This window comes from Pongo abelii, chromosome 13 (genome assembly GCF_028885655.2).
Source record: "Pongo abelii isolate AG06213 chromosome 13, NHGRI_mPonAbe1-v2.0_pri, whole genome shotgun sequence".
Taxonomy (NCBI): Eukaryota; Metazoa; Chordata; class Mammalia; order Primates; family Hominidae; genus Pongo; species Pongo abelii.
In genome coordinates, this window is record NC_071998.2 from 51,491,467 (window position 1) to 51,515,754 (window position 24,288).

The window sequence follows — 24,288 nt, forward strand, 5'->3', positions numbered from 1 at the left end:
TCTCTTCTTGGTGAAGAGATAATGAAATTAGGTTAGATATATTTTGCTAGGTTAAGACCAACCAAAGAGAGTCAAGAGAAAAATCTAAACAATTTAAATAGAGTTAGATGGCTCAGCTCCAGTACTGACAAATCTTACCAGATAACCTATAGTTTGAAAGTTCACATTAATTCAGGAAATGTATTACTATCTTTTTCCTCATTTCAGACAGAAATTGAGGAAGGTTATATGCAGACTTACAATATAACAGGAAAAGAATTTGTAAGAATAAATAAATTTAGGCTAAAGGAAAATAAGGGTAGAAAAATAAAAGAAAGCTAGGAAAAAATATACCTTGGGAATGTGTGCATTAATGGAAAAATTCAGAACTTGAAATTAACACTAATTTATGAGGTAAAAAAGAAGCTTTGCCACTCACCAATTTTAACCTCTGTAAAGGTATTCTGCCTACATCTATTTGTGTCCTTTCTGGGACATTAGTGAATCGAACTTCTGGGACTGCAACGGCACACATGACATGGGCCCACCTACAGGAAAGGAGACATTAAACATAAACAAAAGTTCCCTAAACTTACATACTTCAACTTGGTGATGCCAGTTCTCACAGATGGGAAATACCCAGATGAGCAAGAAAGCCAAAAGCCTAAATCCATTACAAACAGATTCTGAACTGTAAACCTGAATGATACCTGGACAGACTCAGTACCACAGCTGCCCAACAACATTGTGCCATGAAGAGCTGATAAAGGCCCAGGACTCTATCCTATTAACGTGCATATATTTTTCTACACTTGATCTGCAAAATACTGAAATGTGGGTTTCTTATTTCATTTGGTGCTGGAATATGCATGTATGTGCTTAATGTACTTACGCTAATCAATATGTGGCAAAAGATTAGTTCAATTAATAAAAGGTATGAACTGGGTATAGCACACAACCTTTTAAAATAATACAAATGTCACGAAGCAAACTTGTTTAAATAGCAAAAGTTTTCCAAAAGAATTAATGCTAATCTTTAATTAAATTGTTTCTTGCTGCAAACTTACCATAATCAATGAAACCCAGAGACAAAAAGAAATGTAATTTACCTCATACCTTAGTTTTCTACTTTTTTCACCTTCGGAAAAATGACAACTTTCCCGTTAATACTATTAAATGTCTCATAAATGTTATATCCCAAAATAAAGAGTCACGAGGTTTGAAGAGATCTTGAAAGAATTGTCAAATCCATCAACCTATTTTTAAGCCAAAGCATATTTACTTCACTCAAACAGCATCAGACTCTATCCTGTCTTTCAAGACCACAGGAAGAGAGAACAAGTATCGATCCCACCAGGGCATTCTTCCACATTGAAATAAATACTATCATTCTATAGAAAACACTATTTCTTTTTGTTGTGGTCCAAGCATAGGAAGAGAACTTCTTATCACCTGTGTTTTTACAAGAACCACCTAAACCATCTCACAGTATGGCATCCAGTGCAATATCCAAGAACTAGTGAAGACTTTTAGTATAGTGCGAATCATATCAACCAGGACTGTGGAAGAACATCTTCTTTCAAAAATTAAGCAAACCCTACAGTTCCTTACAACAAATTTTATTAATGTGATAACAATAAATACCTTCACTCCTCCTTCCCAGCAATCAGAAACATGTGCACATGTAAAGAATTATGCTAAATCCACCATTACATTACACCGGGAGTCCTAACTCCAGTGCCCAGGGGGCCAGGCGGAATGTAAGCAAATACATATACACTAGGAAGTCATGGTGAACTGAGGAGTACCTACCCCACTGACACTGGGTTCTATCCCAACTTGTTATTACTGCCTTATAGGGATATACAATCATTTTCAATTAAAGATGAAAATCTGGATTTTTATGTAAAAAATCTCAATTTTAAAATTTTAGATGCAATTTATAAAATGGTGCACGGGTCCAACAAAACATATCTTGGACATGAATCTGGCCCTCAAGTGCCAGCCTGCAAAATCTGACCAGGTTATTTTGACATGTCTCTATTCCAGCGGACCCTGTAATATGCTTTGGCCCCATTTTCAATATTAAAACCTGGTCATGAAAAAAAAAATAAAATCCATGCAGAACAGTCATAAAAACTAGACTGCCTTCCTTTTATGTTCACTTATGACTCTCTTTCAAGACTCTCTTCAGATTCTCCACCTGATCCCTTTAAATCTTAATATCAATGTTTTCTCCCTATCTTTTCTAATTTAGTACACATACATTCTCATAAATTTGCTAATGTAAAAAGTAAATGGTTTTGTTTTATTGTCATTGCTATGACTGATTTATCTGAAGATCATGGTTGCACTTGCTCAGGTATGCCCTGTTTTTAACAGACCAATAGCATTCATCATATTAAACACCAGATTTCTAATGGCACCTGGATGATATGGGCTACCTTCATTTTTAAAACTCTGTGAGTAAAAGAGGGGTTATTTTTCATGGTGTCAAATACAAAGAACAGAAGCATAACTTGGACTACTCTTGCCCTGCCGAGATGAGAGTGCAAACAGTAGAAATCTCTGAAGCACAGAATTCCAACCTCAGATCTGAGCAGCAAAAGCTTTGAAACCACTTGTACAATGAGAGGTAAAGCGAACTGTCATCCAAAGGTTCTAGAACGGAGAAAGAAAAATAATGAAATTCAACACAATTAATGTATTACTTACTTATTGTTCTTCGTTTGCTTAAGAGCACCTCCTCTCAAATTGCAGAGACAGCATTCCTGGGGGGGGGAAAGAAAATACCACATGAAGACCAGACCCACATAACAAAAGTCATTACCATTCATCTAAATATTCCCAGAGATCCTGATTTTTCATTCTAAAATTAAAACCATCGGGAATTACATGAAGGTCTATCTCTGAAAAGTTCAAAAAGAAAGATAGAGGAGGGGGAAATGGTAGAGGTACACCCCTCAAATTTCAGGGTATAAAATTCTCCCAGAGGGAACCATCATGAAATGAACCTGGTATAATTTTAAATTGACACTGTCATCAAAGGAAAGCTGTGACACAGAGAACCTAGCAGTCCAGAGAACCTAGTCCACATACCTAGTATGTGCAAGAATTCTAGAGCAGAGAATGCACACACAACGGTGTAGCCTTGTGCTCTGCGAATTCACTCCTGGATACAGGGCAGCTAGTGAATCGAATCTGGGTAGGCTTTTTTCTAATACAAGGATAAGCAACAGGCTATTTTTAAACGATACTCTTTTCACCAAAGTAACACTTGGGCCTCACTCTTTCTGCGGGCAAATAGTGTTATAAAAAGTGTCCTGATCAACTCCAGCTATCTGGCCCGAGAAAACAGCACCAAGAAACGTTTTGCTTTATCCTTCCCACATAAGCTTAACATTTCAGCACTCTTATGTGTCTTAGCTTAGAATATAATTTTCTACTCCAAGATGACTCCAATTGCTACAAATATAGATTTTATTAGTTATTTCTCACTACACTCTCATGAAAAAGACCAGGAAAAGGAGGACCAGAGAGCAGTGCACTGCCTTCTCTTGACCTAAATTGTTTGAAGCTTGTCCTCTCAATTTTCTGCATTAATACATTTTTTAGATCGGTAGAAGTTATTTGGAGTTTTTTCCTCCAAAGTTTATATACGAAACCTCTTTACCTTGTCCACTAAAGTGATGTCTCGTAACAAATTTTGACAATTTTGCCTAGTTTTACAAGGAATCCATCTAACCGATCTACTATTAATGAGGTGTGAAACTTCATAGCTTTTACTTTTCTGAGGAAAACAATACCAAAACAACTGGAAAGAATTACATATCTGTATAACTTTTGTTAGGCAGTAATAAATGCAAACAACTAGAAATGTCCAACAGGTTTGTGTGTCTGAAAAGTCTCTGTACATCTATATGAAAATTCCTGCATTCAGAGTAGTAAAAGATACACTGTGTATATTGATTTGAATCCATTATAAACCCAGCTCGAGGAAATAACAACTCAATGAAGAATTTTCTCTATCCATACCACAAAGCCATATCCTAGAGGCCTTTGGAATAACTGGTTTTGATTAATCACACCAAGAAAGCAAAATTTCACAATCCAAATACTGAAAATGAGAACTCTGGTAGTTCATTTTATAAGTTCTCAATTTTAGGTATTTTTCCAGTAATTTAACACACTTTCTACAGAGAAAGAGGGGGTGAGAAAGAAAATGAATGAATGAAAAAGGAAACAAAACTTGAGGTCAAGTGCTTTCGTTGTATACATGAAGACATTAGTTTCAAAGTGGGAATGCAGCAAAGAGTTGTGGACTGTGAAGCACTCAGGCTCTAAGAGAATTAGATGTCTGATTAACGAAAGTAGCAGTGAGAAGCCTAAAGGGACAAGTTAGGAAAGTTAAATACAGCGCAGCAGCATGGAAGCTGCTCAAAAGCACCTGATTAGGGTCATTAACAGGTACACATGTTCTAGAGCACTAATCTAATAAGAGGAAAAAGTCTTCTAAAATACAATGTGTAGGCTCAAGATTTTAAATGGAGTTTAAGATTCTCCACCATCACAAGAAGATATTCACTCTTCCTAGCCTCCCCTCCAAGTCACAGAATCTAATAGACAATTCCAAGTCCTTGGTTCACCTGACCTCTTAGCACCATACAACACTGTTGATCCTTCCTGAAAGATTTTCTCCCTGTGGTTTCCATGACCCTTAGATTCCTCATTGTCCTCCTGCACCTCTAGCTGACCCTCAGCTTCCTTTAACAGGCTTCTCTTTCACTATCCTCAAACGCTGGAATTTCTGTAATAGGCCCTATTACTTCTCTCTCCACACATGCCTGCTGAGCATCTGATCCTCTACCCTGATTCCGATCACTCTCCATAGGCCAATGGCTCACACCTTAATTCCCTGAGGTGTCTGACTGACAGTGCCACAGGTATCTCAAACACACATGCAAAACTGAACTCATATCTTCTTCTCCAGCCTATACTCCCCGACTGTTTTCCATCAGTGGTGCCTACCATCCATTCTAGCTCATATTGGAGGGCATATTTTTCCTCTCATCCTTTAGATCCAATCAACTGAGTTCTGTCAATCCCACCTCCAAATCCATCCCATTCTCCCCATCATCACCGCCATCACTTTCGCTGGTAGCCCCGGTATCCTTCACCAGACCTAAACTATTGCAATAGCCACCCAGAGCTACTCTGAACCCCATGAGAGAAGGTTTTTAATGCTTCTCAGTACTTAATATGGCCTCAGAGGGCTAGAATCATCAGGTCTTGGTCTTGGCCAGCCTCACTGTGTTTAGACACCTCAAGGACCTCCATGAGGTTCCTTCTTTCCTAAACACTTTAGAGCCAGCCTGCGCCACTCATCAATAATTAAACTAAACACATTCTTGAAATCTCAACCTAAATGTTACTCCCTCAAACAAGAACCCCCAATCCCCTGGCTCAGGTACTTCTATCTCAGGCATTCCCACTGACACTTTGACTGATACTCCCCTTTTATTAGCTTTATTACTCTTGCAACTATTTGTTGCATGCTATCTGCTGCCCTCACTAAACTGTAAACTCACTGAGTGCTATTGGAATATCTGTCAGGTTAATTGCTCTTACTCTATTATGATATCCAGTAGAGAGTATACCCTTAATATGAGTTTGTTAAATAAATAACAAAACATGGCAAAACAGGGAAGAGTGAAAATCTTGAAAATTAACAAAGGATTAATAAAATGCAAAGACCATTTTCACATACTGGGACTTTCTAAGGAAAGTATGCTGCAAGCTTTAGTGAGTTGACAAAGTTATTTTTGCCATGATTTACTTGAGAAATCTTATTTCTTTGTAAAGAACAAAAATATTCATGGCCAGGTACACTCATAAGTTATTTATATGATATCACAGTTTCTGTTCTATTCTCCCAATTTTGAAAAAAAAAAAAGTAGGAAACAATGAAAGTCATGTCAAATTACATCATTTGTTTGACTCAATGTCCCTCAGAGGGTCAAACTAGTTGATCTGGTAAAAACATAAAGATGCCAACCTGTCCATTCATTCATTTGTAGTTTCATTACATGGCTATGTTTAAAGCCCAGTAGAAAACATATCAGATAAGACAATTTTTAACCTTTCTTTCCTTTTTTAAATAGTACTTTACTGTCAGAGAACAGAATTGATAACTCTAAAAATTAACAGATTAACTCTCACTCAAAAAGCAGCCCAAGTTTTCTTAAGAATCTACCATGTCTGATACATGTAAGGCACTACACAAAACAGAGTAATTGTACCTGTATCATTTTCCTTCAAATCTTTCAATGAAAGAATTTAAGGAGAAGGTAGGAAAGTGCTAGAGTATCCATCAAGACACTGAGTCATTAAACTTGATATCAAGAATAAAAATTAGAAGAACAGAGACATGTATTAAAAGCCTAATGCATTCCAGGTACCATGCCAAAAATTTCATATACTTCACCTCCCTTCTTTATCACAAACTTATTAGGTAATTTATTATTTCACTTAATAGATAAACAAACTCAGATTCAAAAGATTAAGTGGTATTCCTAAAATCATCCAACCCAATGGTTATCAAACTTTTTCTGTAAATGACTAGATATTTACTAGTTTACACTTTGCACAACTATAGAGTAGTTGTAATCACTCAACTCTGCCGCTGGAGGAAAATATTTAAACTACTGGTTGTGCCTATATGCCAACAACATTGTTATTTACAGAAATAGGCAGTGGGCTAGATCAGGACCATGGGTTAAAGCGTTCCAAAATCTGATCCAATCAGCAAGGAGAACAATTGAGATTCAAACTTATGTCTGCCTAATCCAAATGTCCACTCACCTTTTCTCTAGCATCTTCTGCCCCAAAGCATAAGGAAGGCATAAGGTATCAAAGTAGAGTGCAAAAATAAACAAGAAGCAATGCCTGCCCTGTGAAGTTCACAACTGACAAGAAGAAAGTTCCTGTATGTACCTAAACAAACCATGAAGATGATACTGGTAGAGGCATTACTAAGTCTCCATTTGCTCATTTCCATAAATAATCAAGAACTCCTTTTCAAAACACAATCCCTGCAAAAGAACCCTTATCATAAAAAATTGTGTTACCCGGCAGCATATAACAATTTGTGTTCCTATTTGTTTCATTAATCTAGCTAGTAAAACATCTCATTGGTATAACATCATTAAATTTTCCCCACTTTATCCTTCCAAGTAACGATACCATTTAAAACAAACCAACATTTTAGTTATGCTGTGCAATATAACCTCAGGCTAAATGAATCAAATTTAACTGAGAGGAAGAACAGTGAAAGTGGAGAGCCATGACATATCACAGTGTTTAATATAGTGCAGATGGCCAGGTTCAAATAAAAGTTCTGCCATTTATTACTCTTATGACTGTGATCAGTTACTCAACCTCTGTGCCTCAGATACTTTATCTGTAGAGCAAAAAAACAGTACTTCCCTTAATTAGTTAATGTATGTAAAACATTCCCTAAGCACACACTAAATACAAAAGGTACAGTAGTTAAACATGCACAAGATTAACTGTGGTTCTAGATAACATAAATATAACATTGTCAGTGCATAATCTCAGTGTAGCTGTTTAGTGGGAAACAAAAAATATGTATCTGTGATGAATAATCCTCTTGAGGTGCAAAAAGCAAGAAATAGAAATGGAGAGAAAAGAAAACTCTCCAGGAACTCAAAGTCCAGGCAACTGTGGTCTAAACAGCAAAAGATATTCCATAGTTCTTAAAAGTTGCCAGCTCAACCATGAAAGGCAGGCAGATCTTTAGAATCTCCACAGCGCCCAGATAACAGACCCTGCAGAAGGGAAAGTCCTAATCCCATCCTCAAAACACCTGAAATCTGAGTGGACTTAATCAAACTAAAGCTGCAATAAAGCACATGCCCAGCTCAAATACAAATCAGATTGACTTCACCCCACTGTAGGAACCTAAGAGAAAAAGCAGCACACCCTTTCTGGAAATAATAATATTCATTTCAGTCATCATAGACAAAATGTCTAGCACACAATCAAAAAAGTACAAGATATACTAAAAAGCAAAAAAAAAATTTATGATCAAGATAGGAAAGAATAAAATGTTGATTTCATTCAACAGATTGAGAAGCAAACGGGAATTGGCAGAGTAAAAGTTTAATGACTATAGAGACAAATGAATAGGAAGTACAGTCGACCCTCAGTATCCAAGGGAGATTGGTTCCAAGACCCCTCACAGATACCAAAATCCAGAAATGCTGAAGTCCTTTATATAAAACAGCTTAGTATCTGCATTAATCCATGCATATCCTCCTGTATATTTTAAATCATCTCTAGATTACTTATAATACTTAATACAATGTAAATGATATGTAAATTGTTACACTATATCAATTAGGAAATAATGACAAGAAAAAAAAGTCTGTACATGTTGAGTACAGACACAACCCATTATAGGCCTAACTGCATTTCTTTTCCACAGTTGGTTGAATCCACATATCCACCCATGGATACAGAGGGCCATATGTATAGGATTGAAAGACAAAAAGAGAGTTTTAAAAACCAATACAGATCTACGGGAAAAAAAAAAAAAAAACTACTCAATTTATGTATAATTGGAGTACTAAAAGGTGAAAAAAGAGAAAAGGGGTGATAATATTGGAAGAGGTATTGACAGAAAATTTTCCACAACTGATAAAAGGTATCAACCCACAGATCAAAAAACTGCAGCAAACTCTAAACAGATAAATATAAATAAAACATACCTGGCTACATAGCAATCAAAATTCTAGAAACCAAATAAAAAGAACATACCTTAAAATCAGAGAAAAAAAAAAGCCACATTTAGTAAACAACTATATGAGTTACATGTGACATCTAACCTGAAATCGTGAAGGCAAACAGGCAATGGAATAATATCTATTAAATACTACAAGAAAAAGCTGCCAGCCTAAAAGTCTACTTCCCAAGAAAACAACCTTTAAAAAAAAAGGAAAAATAGAAACACTCTCAGTGTGATAAAAATCTAACAGAATTTGTCCCCAGGAGATCCACATCATAACAAATGCCAAAATAAAGTTCTTCAGAATGAGGAAAATGAAATCACACATTACCAAGGATCAGCAGGAAGGAATGAAGAACTCCAAAAATACCTGGGTAAATATAAAATCATTTTTTAGTACCTTCAACATACAGACACACAGACACATACACACACACATACACACACAGAGTGGGATAGAGAGAGAGGGAGAGAGGAAGGGAAGGAGGGAGGGAAAGAGAGACAGAGGGAGGGAGGGAGGGAAGGAAAGGGAAAGAGAGAATGAACAAATTTCATTAAAAGACAAATGCTTAAAACAAAAATAATAACACTGTGTAGTATATGAAGAAGTAAAATGTAAGATAAGACCACAAATCAAAGGGAAGTGCTAATGAAGTTATACTGTTTTAAGAGTCTTACACTTTTCATGAAGTAGGATATTATTTGAAGGCAGAGTGTGCTCATTCAAAAATGTAAATTGTAATTTTTGGCAACCACTTATAACAAAGGCCTCTAAAAATTTCCCAATATTGAATTTTAAGAAACATAAGCTCACAATCAAAACTCAAAAAAACACAAGAAATATGGTTCTATCAGCTAAAATTAATAGTGGAATTAGATGCAAAATGATCTGAGCCACAAAATGTAAAATACATAGAGTTGACCCATGAACAATGTAAGCTTGAACTGCATGGGGCCATTTATATATAGACTCTGCCACCCCTGAGACAGCTGGGCCAACCCCTCATCCTCTTCCTTCTCAGCCTACTCAACATGAAGATAACAAGGATGAAGACCTTTATGATGATCCACTCTACTTAATGAATAAATATATTTTCTCTTCCTTATGATTTTCTTAATAACATTTTCTTTTCTCTAGCATACGTTATTGTAAAAATACAGCGTATAATAAATATAACATATAAATTGTGTGTTAATTGTGTTATATCAGTAAGGCTTCCAGTAAACAATAAGCTATTAGTAGTTAGGTATTGGGGGAGTCCAAAGTTATACGCAGATTTTCAGCTGAACTGGGGGGTCTGCACCTCTAACCTCCATGTTGGTCAAGGGTCAGCTGTATTTTAATAAGTTTTTAAAATAAATAAGTATATTAAAAATATAAAAAAGAGACTCTAAATGACAAATTATATTTTTAGAAATCAACCATATAGAATTCTACAAAAAAAATTGAAATTAGACATATAAATAATATGTTGAATAGCAGGTTACTCCTAAGAACAGAATTAGAGAGCAGAAAGACAGAGCTGAATAAATAACCAAAACCTCATACCAAAAACTATTCAATAACAGTATTCAAAATGTCCAGATCCAACTGAATGGGGTGTGTGTTTATGTGTTATGTCCCTAACTCATAAAAATATACTCCAATTGATTTACAGACCTAAACTTAAAAACAGAACAGACCTATAAAAGTATTATAAGAAAATATAGGCAAATATACTGATGAAGTTAGGACAAATATGGCTCCTTAAGAAGACATTTAAAAGGAAAAAGATACATATCAAAATTTAAAAATCATAAAGAATAAAATACAACATAATTAACATAAAATAACACAAAAATACTCCCAATACATATATCAAAAACTGTTTTCTGGAAAATATTTTTTAAAGCCCACAGTTACAAAAAATATGTAAAAAGTTCAATGGCTCTTCATTGCCAGTAAGCACATGAAAAGAAAACCAACCTCAAGAATAAAGAAAATGAAAAAGGAAAAGAATGAGATCTAACCTTACATTTTAAATCAGAATATATCTAGTTTGGGGGGCATGTAAGCTGTTATGATGGTTATGGAGAAGAATTTAACGTTGTCCATTAAAATTTAAATGCACAGAAATAATGACTCAGCAGGCTGACTTCTTGCAATCTACCCTAAACATTTAAATCTACGGAGAAGGACTATATAATGACTATAATTTCATTTCTGTTTATAATGGAGAAAATAGTTACCTCTGGTGGGAACTGGAATTATCAGAAGCCTAAATTTTATTTGTAATGTCCAAATTTTTATAATAAAGCTTAAAATTTCAAACAGTAATGAAAACGACATGGTAAATCCATAGCCACTGGGATACTAAGAATTAAAAAAAGTAGTATGAAGGGAAAACACTAAGGAAAGTTAAATAAATTTTGATATCATTTGGGTCCCTTACAGCAAGCCATAACACTAGATTATAATACACAGAAAAGAGTTGAAAGGCCAATTGACAAAACAGCTTAAGTAGCTTTCTGTAAAAAATGAAATTTGAGATTTTGAGAGTGTTGGAAATGGGAGACTTTCCTGATAATATCTAGTTCCTTTGTATTAAAGAAAGCAAACCCACAGACACACACACAAAGAAATTAACCTTTTTACAAGAAACGTGCAATTTAAAATTAATGTGACTGTGGGTATTTATATCTTTTTTCTATTTTCTTTTAATTAGATGAAAATTTAAAATGGCACCTATGATCTCTTCTAGACTCTTTCAGTGTACTATAACTTCTTTCCAATCTAACCTATGGTGATATCAAAACTGTTCATCCTTACAGAACAAAATAAATAAATAAAATCAAACAGTCTGTGCTCATTGCCAGCCTTGTTTTATGTTTAATGAGCATGCCTTTTCCAGGAACAATAACACCCAGTAAAAAATGACTCACTATTACAAAGGTCTGGATATACTGCTAGTCAGCCAATGTTCCCTAAAACAAAACAAAAAATATATACACTAAAATGCCTGTTGTAACACGATTACTCTATAAGGCAGCTGTTATTTCTGCCTCCAAAGAACAGCATTTAAAAAGCCATTCTGCTGTATATTTTTTTTCCTCAGGGTGGCTAAAAGATAAATGAAAAAATATAAAATCTGATCACATTCTGAACAGTTTTGTACTTTTCCTGATGAGGTCCCTTTTGCTCACCTAATACCACTGACAAAATCCCCTTTTAACAATGCCAGGTATTTTTAAAATTTGGTTTCATAAAAAATCACCACTGAGATGAAGAGTTAGCATAGCAATTCATAACATGGAATGATTTCTTTATGGCTCAGTTATTAAACCATGGAAAAGAGTATTTATAATCAAAATGCTGACACAACATTGACAATGGTGAGAACAGCATTGTTATAATATGGCTATCACAGTTGTTCATTATTTGCAGCCGAGGGAAATCATGTTCCAATGTCTCTTCTATAAAACATCAGTTAAAGAAATGCCAATACCAACATTCTCAAGCTGCGTTGTAGGAAGCTCTCATTTTAGTAGCATATCCATAAGTGCCACTAAAGCCAATTTTCAGTGTCGTAGAAAAATAATTAGATTGAAGTACCCCCACAAACACACCCTCATTTATCTCACATGTTCATAACAGAAACGCAAAACCGTAAAATAGGGCTCTCTGAGCTGGGAAAACAGAGTAATTAATCACATTAACAGAAAACCTGTGCTGATCAGCAAGACATGGGAGAACCATTTCTGGATATGTGGCTCATTATCAGGGCTGGAGAGAAGACAGGATCTCTCATCGAAGAACAGAGCTGGTATGAGTTCTGAGTGATTATATAATTGAATGACAAGTGTCCTGCAGTACCTTTTAAATGGAAATTCCACAAATTTGCAAATCCAAAATTCACCTCTAATGAATTTTGTACTGGCAAATAAGTTCTCTCACTTAGTGAAAACATTCATTCATTAATTCAACAAATATTAATCACCATGATGTGCTCTAGACCCTGAGCAACAGCAGTGAATGACAAAGATCCTGCCCTCACAGTTGACTTATATCGGGGGGTGTTGCAGACAAATCTTTTAAGTGAAGTAGGCTTGTATTCTAACCAACTGAAAATATTGAGAAAGTTATAATATACAAACTGAATTTTCACTCAGTATTTTTTGCATTATAGAAATTTAGTTTTTCTTCATCTAATTTACAACACTAACCAAGTAAACTTACTACATTTTATCTATTTAAATATCAGCAGATAACAATTTACATAAAAGAGAACAGAAGAACAGAAAATCATGTTGTTTGTTTCAAAATACATTTTTTTCCTGGATTTATCCTCCTAATGGCATTGTTTACAATGGTATGAAAATTAATTTGAGGTGTTCAGAGCACCGCTCTGGTGCCTATGTTACAAGCCAGGCACATATTAAGTGGCAAGAAGCATGTAAGACTGGTCAGAAGTACTCTACATGGAGCTTACGACAATTACATAATAGTATTTCCAGGATCCTGAGCAAAGACTCCAAGATGAACATACATCTTCACTTTGTTAACATTATACAACATTTGGTTTTCAAATAAAAACCCAGCGGGCTTATTCTTTCTTCCCAGCATGACCACTGACAACAAACAGCAAAGTATTTGATTTCAAATACCTAGAAATAAATTTAACCAAGAAGGTGAAAGACCACTATAAGAGAAACTATAAAAAAATGAAGAAAGAAACTGAAGGAGATACAAATAAATGGGAAAACATCCCAAGCTCATGGACTGGAAGAATTAACATTGTTACAATGACAGTATTACCCAAGGCAATCTACAGATTCAACGCAATCCCTATCAAAACACCAATGACACTCTTCACAGAAATAGAAAAAAATAACCCTAACATTTGTATGGAACCACAAATGATCCCAAATAGCCAAAGCAATCTTAAGCAAATATCAAAGCTAGAGGCGTCACACTACTAGACATCAAAATATACTACAAAGCTGTAGTAACCCACAACAGCATGGAACTGGCATAAAAACAGACACATACATCAAGGGAACAGAATAGAGAGCCCAGAAATCAACCCACATATCTACAGTCATATGATTGTGGACAAAGGTGCCATGAACACTCATCAGGGAATTGACAGTCTCTTCAATGAATAGTGCCGGAAAAATTGGATATCCATATGCAGAAGAATGAAACTAGATTCCCACTTCTCACCCTATACAAAAATCAACTTAAAATGAATCAAAGACCTAAATCTAAGATCTGAAACAATAAAACTATGAGAAGAAAACATAAGGGAAACACTTCAGGACATTGGTCTGGGAAATGATTTTATGAATTAAAACCTCAAAAGCAAAGGCAACAAAAGCAAAAATAAACAAATGGGATATATCAAACGAAAAAGCTTCTGCATAGCAAACGAAATAATAGAGTGAAAAGAAAAACTACAGAATGGGAAAAAATATTTGCAAACTATTCATCTGAAAAAGAGGATTAATATCTGGAATACACAAGGAACTCAAACATCTCAACAGAAAAAAAATAAAATAAAAATCTGATTTAAGAATGGGCAAATGGCCAGGCATGGTAGCTCATGCCTATAATCCTAGCACTTCGAGAGGCCAAGGCGGGAGGATCACTTGAGCCCAAGAGTTCAAGACCAGCCTGGGCAACATGGCAAAACCTCATCTCTACTAAAAATACAAAAACTTAGCTGGGTGGTAGCATGTACCTGTAGTCCCAGCTACTTGGGAGGCAAAGGTGGGAGGATCACATGAGCTCAGGAAGTAGAGAATACAGTGAGCTGAGAGAGCACCACTAAACTCCAGCCTGGGCAATGGAAGTGAGACCCTGTCTCAAAAACAAACAAAAACAAAGAAACAAAGAATGGGCAAACGATCTGAACATACATTTCACAAAATACATACAAATGGAAAACAAATATACAAAAAGAAAGGGTAAACATCACCAGGGAAATGTAAATCAAAACCACATTGAGTTATCCTTTCACCCCAGTGAGAATGCGTATTATTAAAATGACAAAAAGTAACAAAATACTGGTAAGGACGTGGAGAAAAAGGAACTCTTATCACTGTTGGTGGGAATGTAAACTAGTAAAGCCACCATGGAGAACAGTATGAAGTTTCTTCAAAAAACTACAAATAGAACTACCACATGATACAGCAATACCACTACTGGGAATTTATCCAAAGGAAAAGAAATCATTGTATCAAAGAGACATATATGCCCCCTCTATGTTTACTGTAGCACTGTTGAAAATAGCTAAGATATGGAATCAACCTAAGTATCCAACGAAAGATGAATAAAGCAAATGTGGCATGTATACACCATGGAATACTATTCAGCCATAAAAAGAATGAAATCCTGTCATTTGCAACAACATGGAAGGAACTGGAGGACATTAAGTGAAATAAGCCAGGAACAGAAAATTAAACACTGCATATTCTCGCTTATATGTGGATACTGAAACAAGTTGATCCCATAGAAGTAAAAAGTAAAACGATACTAGAGGCTGAGAAGGATAGACAGAAAGGAGGAATTGGGAGAGATGTGTTAAAAGATAAAAAATTACAGCTAGATAGGACTAAGTTCTATATTTCTGTGTTCTATACCAGTGTAGGATGACTATAGCTAACAATAACATACAATTTCATATAGCTAGAGGAGGTATTGCATGTTCCCAACATCAAGAAATGATAAATGTTTGAGATGATGGATAGGTTAATTGCCCTGATCACTATACATTGTATGTACTGAAACACCACTGTGTACCCCATGAATATGTACAATTATGTATTTCAAAAACAATTTTTTAAAAAAAGCAACACTCAGATTGAGAGACCAACTGATGCCCCAACACCACCACCAAAAAAAAAAAAGTACATGATTTCTTCATCATGTCACTGAATTAATTTTTGCCACTCAAGAGAAATGCCTGCACTGCAGTTTTTCCACACTCTTCCTGGGGGCTCTCTCTCCTCATTGCAAAAGAGATGTGCCTTGCAGCCCAGTGACCTCCAGGCACGCACAGCCTGGTGTGTAGTACAGTATGTTAGGCTCCCTATAATGTCACTCATTATTCTTCTTGACTTTACTTGTGCTTTCTAGTTGAAGCACTAAAGATTAATGAGGCATTTGTTCTCAATCAAGAAGCTATTTATGAATACAGTTCCACTTACAGTAAGCTATCTAGACTTCTTTTTATTTCTCTCCATTACAGAGCAGAGGTGGGGGGTGTTATTGAGCAAAAGAAAGAGGAAAGAACAGAGAAAAATGATTTGTGACTTTTTAGCCACTAAGCGGTTTCCTAACGGGATGGCTTCCACATCATAGCTATGCTGTCAGGATAACTGATATCCTCTTATGTGCTCCTCTGTTTGGTTAAAGTGAAATAATTATTACCACCATGGCCTTTGCAGACCAAGGTTTAAGTCTGCAGCTATTCAGAATAATCTGCCACCTCAGGAGGCAAGAGGTGATTTTGAAGCCAAATATATTACCTCAAATGAGAGAGTAGAGTCCTGTCCAGTGGTTTAAGAGACACCACAATGGGGAAGAATAAGATAGCAAAAGCAACCACTTGGCTACCCGCCCAATGGTGAATGTCCAGCCTTTGACAAGAACTGGGCCTTTCTTTTTCCACTAGTTTTACTTTGTATAAAGATCAAAGTCAGCCTTGCAGGCTGACAGCCTCTCATCACCTGGTCTTGACAGCATCCCGTGGAATTTATAAAAAAAAAAAAAAAATCCAGCATAAAACAGATCAGAGGGAACAGCAATGCCACCATGACCTCTCAAGGCCATAAGCCAATCTGATCTCAAAATCAATCGCTCTGATCTACAAAGCCACTTCAGAGCTCTTCGAAAAAGAAAAATGCCAACGCTGTTGTCAGTTGGGAAATTGAATTCAAGACATTATCCAGTTCTGGGAAAGGTCCTCTAGGCAGAACCTAGAGTACATATGAAAGGGAAAAGAACCTGCTCATCCAACCAATAATACTAATTATTCTACATTAAGTAGAAAACCAGTAACACTAGAAGTTAGTGCTGGCTTTATTTTCAATGTAAACAAACAAAAACTAGTCAAATAAATTGTTCAGGATTAGGTCAGTGGTTTGGCCTTCTTTCCCCTCCAAAAACAAAAGCTGAGCAGAGGAGGCAAGGCCTGGGAATGAGATGGCCTGGCATCCTGGTTCTCTTAGCACACACAAGGGTGATCCTGGGCAAAGGAATCACAACTCTAAAACCCTCTGGTTCATTAGTTGTAAAATGAGGCTTCTGAGATACAGGAAGAATTCCTTAGCCTTTATCGGTATCAAGTTCTGTGGAAATAAAGAAAAGTCTATCCCTGCTAGTTATATTAGCTTACATGAAAATCCATAGTTATTCTGAATACATAGGTCCAAAGTTCGAAAATGAAACTACTTTCTCTAAAGCAGAAGATTCCAAGAGACAAATGCTTGGTAATTTCTAACATCAATTATCAGCATCATTATTTTTATTTGGGAGGTTGGACAGGGGTAATAAAGGTTGTGTTCTGGAATAAAAGTAACATAATCCTCAACCATACAAGTTTTCTTTAATAATCTCTACCCTAAGCAAACTCTTGCTTTAGACAGGACAGAAAGTTGCCTTCAGATTCAACTGAGTGGAGTTAGGGTTGGTTCTTACGAGATGTGCCTCCATCTACAGGAATTACGCTCAATTTATTGGACTCAGCTTCAAACAGTGGTGGGAGTCAAAGATTCTACCTAACATTCTTTCACCACCTGCCTAATATTATGGAAAAGTAAATACAGAGTTATAGGGGTTGGAGCTTCATGGTTCACAAAGATGTCAAGAGTTACCAGTTTTCTAAGACATGAATTGTCTTTACCTGAGACTTAAGGTTGGAAATTAGACTAAGGTATACTCCAAAGTTCCAGAGGTCTGATAAATATTTTTCAACAAGTCACTTACAATCTCTAGCTCACAAAATTTAGCAGTACTAGGGGGGTGGGATTTATGAAGACCATTACACCTCAGATAGTTCCGGAAGTTAATTCTATAACTATGATTTATGCAGACAAATGACTTCACCTTGGTTCAGAAGACAAATAAAATGGCCATGTGCAGCACTGAAGGGCATTAGTGGCAACCATTACTTAATATGCAGATGCCATTTACTTATAACCAAGCAATATTTTATACACACACACACACACATATATATATGAAATATTGGTGGCTGTTTATATATACATATACACACACACATATACATATATATGTATATATAAACAGCCACCAAAATAGTTTTTTTTTAAATCACTCCAATTGTATATTCCATTCTTTGTAAGTGGAAAAGGAAAGCTAATTCCAAGTGATCATCAAGATATAGTTTGCTTATATCTAATTGTTACTACAATTTTTTAAAAAACTGGCCAGGTGCAATGGCTCACGCCTGTAATCCCAGCACTTTGGGAGGCCAAGGCAGGCAGACCACCTGAGGTCAGGAGTTTGACACCAGCCTGGCCAACAGGGTGAAACCCTGTCTCTACTAAAAATACAAAAAACCTGGGCATGGGGGTGTGCACCTGTAATCCCAGCTACTCGGGAGGCTGAGGCAAGAGAACCACTTGAACCCGGGAGGCAGAGGTTGCAGCAAACCAAGATCACACCACTGCACTCCAGCCTGGGCAACAGAGCAAGACTCCATCTCAATAAATAAATAAACAAGTAAAATAAAGGACACAATGAACACATGTATGGCTAAGTTGGAAACCCATTTCATGTTTGGGTTTTGATTTCTTAAAAGCATTTTGGGAAAAAGAAAAAGAATGTTATGTTTATTATACATATATAATAAATACAACTTTCTTTATGATTCTGCAGAATAAAATAAATGCTTTTCAGTAAATAATAAATGTGTATAATTACCTAGTTTATGCATTCCATTATACGGAATGAGAATTCCAACCTATAAAGTACTCTTACATTTTTCATTACAAAATCTAGTTTTTGATAGCATGGCAATAGTCATCCAAAACTATAATGGTATAATGGATAGCTGCTTTTTTTGTTGTACTATATTACTATCAAGCATAAATATTCAAATTCTCCTGAATTAACTGTAAGGCATATATTGAAATAAAATGGAATTTAAAATATAATGTACTTTGCATCAAAGCAGACAGGGTTACAGTAAAGCCTTAAAATAACTTTTTTATTAGACTTTATTTTTTATAGCAACTTTAAGTTCATAGCATAATTGAAGCGTACAGAAACTTCCCAATTATCTCTTGCCTGCACACGTACATAGCTTCCATCATTATCAACATCCCCCACCACAGCAGCACATTTGTTACAACTGATGAACCTACACTGACACATCATCACCCAGAATCCACAGTTTAGTTTAGGATTCACTCTTGGTGTTGTACATTCTACGAGTTGGACAAAAGTATAATGACATATATTCGCCATTATACTATCAAACACAGCATTTTCATAGATGAATGATATATAATGATGAAAATATATAATGACATGTAATTAGTCATCTGGTCAGTATTTATCAGTGTCACATGTTATTCTTATATATTTCTCTTACCCACCACCTCTAGGTTAAAAAATGCATAAGTAAATTTAGTTTTATTTAAGGTCCCTAATTTTTAAGACAAACTAATTAAAGCAAAATGGAAATACAAAGCAAGCCAGAATAAACAAATTCTAGGGCCAAAAAGAACCTTGGCTGAAGATCTTTAATAAAGCCAAACCTTCTCATTATGTTACTTTCACATCTTCCTTCAATCTTGATTTAATATCTAGATTATAGGTATACTGGCTACTGTATTTACCCTGCCTGACCTCCAAGAATTCTTTAAGGTAACAAAAAAGCTCCCTAGAAGGACATAGCACAACTGATACTTTATTTGGAGTTTTTCAAACTAGCAATAAACAGTGACAACATAGGCTTAACGCTGCCATGTACAGAAGCCAGGCAACTCACAATTGGTCAAAGTCATAAAAGGGGGTTGGATGTTACATTCTGTGACTTTCTATGATGTTACATTATCAATCCTCACATGCAGTTCTCACTCATATTTGTGGCACTCTAACAAAATCCCACAGCCCTCAGTCCCCGAAAGGTCCTGGAAGAAACATCTAAATTCCCTGGAGAGAAACATCTACCAAATGCTACACTGTCCCCCAAATTAAAAAATAATCTTACACACATTCCTTTTTAATTTGTTTATTAATTTATTTTTATATTAATTTTATTTTTATATTTATTTACTCTTTAGAATTTTATAATTTAAATTCTTCAGAAGATCACACAAAAAATTCTCCTATTACTTATTAGCAATTACCTTTTAATACTCTACAGAAGATTAAGGACTTGGATTATAATTTATTGGAATAGAGGTAAATATTTAGGTTATCAACATATTCCAGGCATTTAACTAACATCCTCCTTCATAATTAAAAGTATATCCCTAAAGTAGTGTTGATGTATTTCACAGAAATACTTAGCCTTAACAATTTTCAGTATAGGCAAAAAAAACAAAATGGTGGGGGAAAACCCAGAAAGAAAGCTCTCCAAATTCTACATTTTTATGGTGAGCATATTAGCATTAAATTTTAAATTAGCAATAGCCTACAGTAGAAACCAATGCACAGATTAGACACAAACTGTAGAAACTTAAGTCAAAAGTAATGAGAGGATTTTGGAGACAGGGCAGAACAAGATGGCCAAATAGAAGGCTCCAAGAATCATCCCCTCCTGCAGGAACACCAAATTTAACAACTATCTATATAAAAAAGTACCTTCATAAGAATCAAAAATCAGGTGAGCACCCACAGTACCTGGTTTTTAACTTCCTATCACTGAAAGAGGCACTGAAACGGGTAGGAAAAACAATCTTGAATCACCAACGCCACCCCTCCCTTATCCCCTGGCAATGGTCACGTGGCACAGGAGAGCACAGAAATTGTAAGACAATGCATTGAATTCAGTGCTGCCCAGTTACAACAGAAAGCAAACCTAGCTGAACTGACCTGATGCCTGCCCACAGAGGGAATATTTAACCAGCCCAAGCCAGAGGGAGATCACACATCCCAGTTCCAGGAAGCCTCGCCACCATGGGCTAGAGTACTCTGGGGTGCTAAATAAACATGAAAGGCAGTCTAGGCCACAAGGACTGCAACTCCTAGGCGAGTCATGGTGCCGGACTGGGCTCAGAGCCACTGGACATTCAACTTACTGAGACACCAGTCGAGGCAGCTGAGGAAGTACTTGTGCCACCTCCGACCTCAATTTCAGGCAGCAGAGCTCATGAAAAGAGATCCCTTCCTTCTGCTTGAGGAGAGGAGAAGAGAGACTAAAAAGGACTTTGCCTTGCATCTTGGATACCAGCTCACCCACTGTAGGACAGGGCACTGGGAAGAGTCATGAAGGCTCCATTGTAGAGCCTAGCTCCTGGACATTTCTAGACACACCCTTGGCCAGAAGGGAACTCACTACCTTGAAACAATGGACCTAGTATTGGCAAGAGTCATCATCTGCTGACTAAACAGCCTTTCAGCCCTGAATAACCAGCAGTGATACCCAGATGGTACCCCATGAGCCTTGGGTGAGACTCTGAGACTTGCTAACTTTAGTTGAAAGTCAGCACATTCCTAGGTAATGGTGGCCACAAGGAGAGATTCTTTCTGATAAGAAAAGTAGGGGGGAAAGTAAAGGGGACTTTCTCTTGCACCTTAGGTACCAGCTTGGCCACAGGAATTGGAGTACCAAGCAGGATCTTGGGGTCCTCAATTCCAGGCCTTGGCTCTTAGCATTTCTTTACCAGTTCTGGGCCAGCGGGGAGCCCAGTGTCCTGAAGGGTGAGTCCCAGGCTGGCACTATACACCACAAACTGACTTAAGAGCCCTACGGCCTTAACTAAACATTGGTGGCAGCCCAGCAGTATTCTCCATGGGCCTGTAGTAGTGGTGGTCATGGGCTGAGGCTCCTCTGCCAGTAGAAATGGGAAAGAAAGGTGGGAAGTACTGTGTCTTCTGGTTTGAGTGCCAGCACAGCTGCAGGACAACAGAACACCAGAAAGACTTCTAAGGTTTCTCACTCCAGTCCCTAGCTCCTGGATGGTACCTCAGTATGCACCTGGGCCCACAAGAACTCACCATCATGAAGGGCAGAACACAAGCCTAGCTAGCTTCACCATCTGCTGACTGTAGTGTCCCAAGGCCTTGAGCAAACATAGTATCTGGTAGCCAAGTAGTGGTTACAGTGGGCCGGCGTTAGGTGAGATCTAATGCTGTGCTTGCTTCAGTTCTGAACCAGCACAGTCCTACAGATGGTAACCACAGAGAGTCTTCTGTCACACTACCTACAGCTCCACATGGCTCAGAACAAACAGAGAGAGTCCATTTGTTTGGAAGAAAGTAAGGGAAGAGAACAAGAGTCTCTGCCTAGTAAACCAGAAAATTCCACTGGATTTTATCCAAGAACATGAAGACAGTACCTGTGCAAGTCTGCAAGAACCACAGTGTTACTGAGCTTGGGGTGTCCGCTAATGCAGATACAGCTTAGATCACAATGCTCAAGTCCTTTCAAATACCTGGAAAGCCTTCCCAAGGAGAATGGGTACAAACCAGCCTAGGTTTGGAAGACTACAGTAAATACCTAACTCTTCAATGCCCAGACAGATGAACATCCATAAGCGTCAAGACAATCCAGGAAAACATGATCTCACCAAGTAAACTAAATAAGGCACCAGGGGCGAGTCCTGGAGAAACACAGATATGTGACTTCTCAAAGAATTCAAAGTAACTGTTTGGAGTAAACTCAAAGAAATTCAACACACCACAAGGAAGGAATTCAAAATTATATCAGATAAATTTAACAAAGAGATTGAAATAATTAAAAAGAATCAAGTAGAAGTTCTGAGTTGAAAAATGCTACTGACATTGAAGAATGCATCAAAGTCTTGTAAGGACAGAACTGATCAAGCAGAAGAAGGAACTAGTAAACTTGAAGACAGGTTATTTGAAAATACACAGTCAGAGGAGACAAAAGAAGAAAGAATAAAAACCAATGAACCACACCTACAGGATGAAGAAAGCCTCAAAAGGGCAAATCTGAGAGTTACTAGCCTTAACACAGAGGCAGAGAAACAGATGAGGGTAAAAAGTTGGTCAAGAGGAAGAATAACAGAGAACTTCCCAAACCTAGGGAATGATATCAATGTCAAAGTACAAGAAGGTTACAGAATACCAAGCAGATCTAACCCAAAGAAGACTATCTCAAGGCATTTAATAATCAAACTCCCAAAGGTCAAGGGGAAAAAAAGGATCCTAAAAGCAGAAAGAGAAAAGAAAAAAATAACATTCAATGGAGTTCTAAATATGTCGGTCTGGCAGCAGATTTTTCAGTGAAAACCTAACAGGCCAGGAGAGAGTGTCATGACATATTTAAAGTGCTGAAAGGAAAAAAAAAAACATTTACCATAAAATAGTATATCTGGTGAAAATATCCTCTGAACATAAAGGAGAAATAAAGACTTTCCCAGACAAACAAAACCTGAGGGATTTCGTAAACATCAGACCTATCCTACAATAAATGCTAAAGGGAGTTTTTCTTTTTTTTCTTTTTTTATTTTTTGAGATGGAGTCTCACTCTGTCACCCAGGCTGGAGTGCAGTGGTGCGATCTCGGCTCACTGCAACCTTCGTCTCCTGGGTTCAAGCGATTCTCCTGCCTCAGCCTCACAGGTAGCTGGGATTATAGGTGCCCGCCACAACACCCGGCTAATTTTTTATATTTTTAGTACAGATGGAGTTTTGCCACATTGTCCAGGATGGTCTCAAACTCCTGACCTCAAGGGATCAGCCCACCTCAGCCTCCCAGAGTGCTGGGATTACAGGCATGGGCCACCGTGCCCAGCCTGGGAGTTTTTCAATCAGAAAGAAAAGGAAGTTGATGAGTAATAAGAAATCAACTTAAGGTCCAAAACTCACTGGTAATAGTAAGTACACAAAAAAAAATGCAGCATATTATAACACTGTAAATGTGATATATAAAATACTCTGATCTTAAGGAGAAAGACTAAAAGATGAACCAACCAAAACTAATAATGACAACTTTTCAAGACATAGAAATTATAATGAGATATAAACAGAGACAACAAAAAGTTAAAAAGCAAGGGGCTAAAGTGTAGAGCTTTTACTGGTTTTCTTTTTACCTCTGTGTGTTTTTGCCTATGCAATGTTAAGTGGTTATCACCTTAAAATAATAGGTTGTAAGATAGTATTTGCAAGACTCATCACAACCTCAAATCAAAAACCATATAACATATACCTAAAAAATAAAAAGGAAAAAATTAAATCATACCACAAGACAAAATCACCTTCAATAAAAGAAATGAAGGAATGAAGAAAGGAAGAGAACACCACAAAACAAGCAAAAGACAAACAATACAATGGCAGAACATATCCTTACTTCTCAATAACAA

The 24,288-nt window shown here is 36.7% G+C and overlaps 1 protein-coding gene across 17 annotated transcripts in view; it reads right to left on the bottom strand.

Annotated features, from left to right (window-relative positions):
* The window catches only part of KDM4C (lysine demethylase 4C), a 412,741-nt gene that overhangs the window by 126,191 nt on the left and 262,262 nt on the right, over nt 1-24,288 (bottom strand). For all 17 annotated transcript variants that reach the window (XM_054519941.2, XM_024251879.3, XM_063713994.1 and 14 more), the window contains 2 exons: nt 2,695-2,750; nt 419-527 (listed from right to left, as the gene is read on the bottom strand). In XM_054519941.2, the coding sequence (XP_054375916.1) occupies nt 419-527; nt 2,695-2,750 (165 nt within the window). The remainder of the gene's footprint in view (nt 1-418; nt 528-2,694; nt 2,751-24,288) is intronic.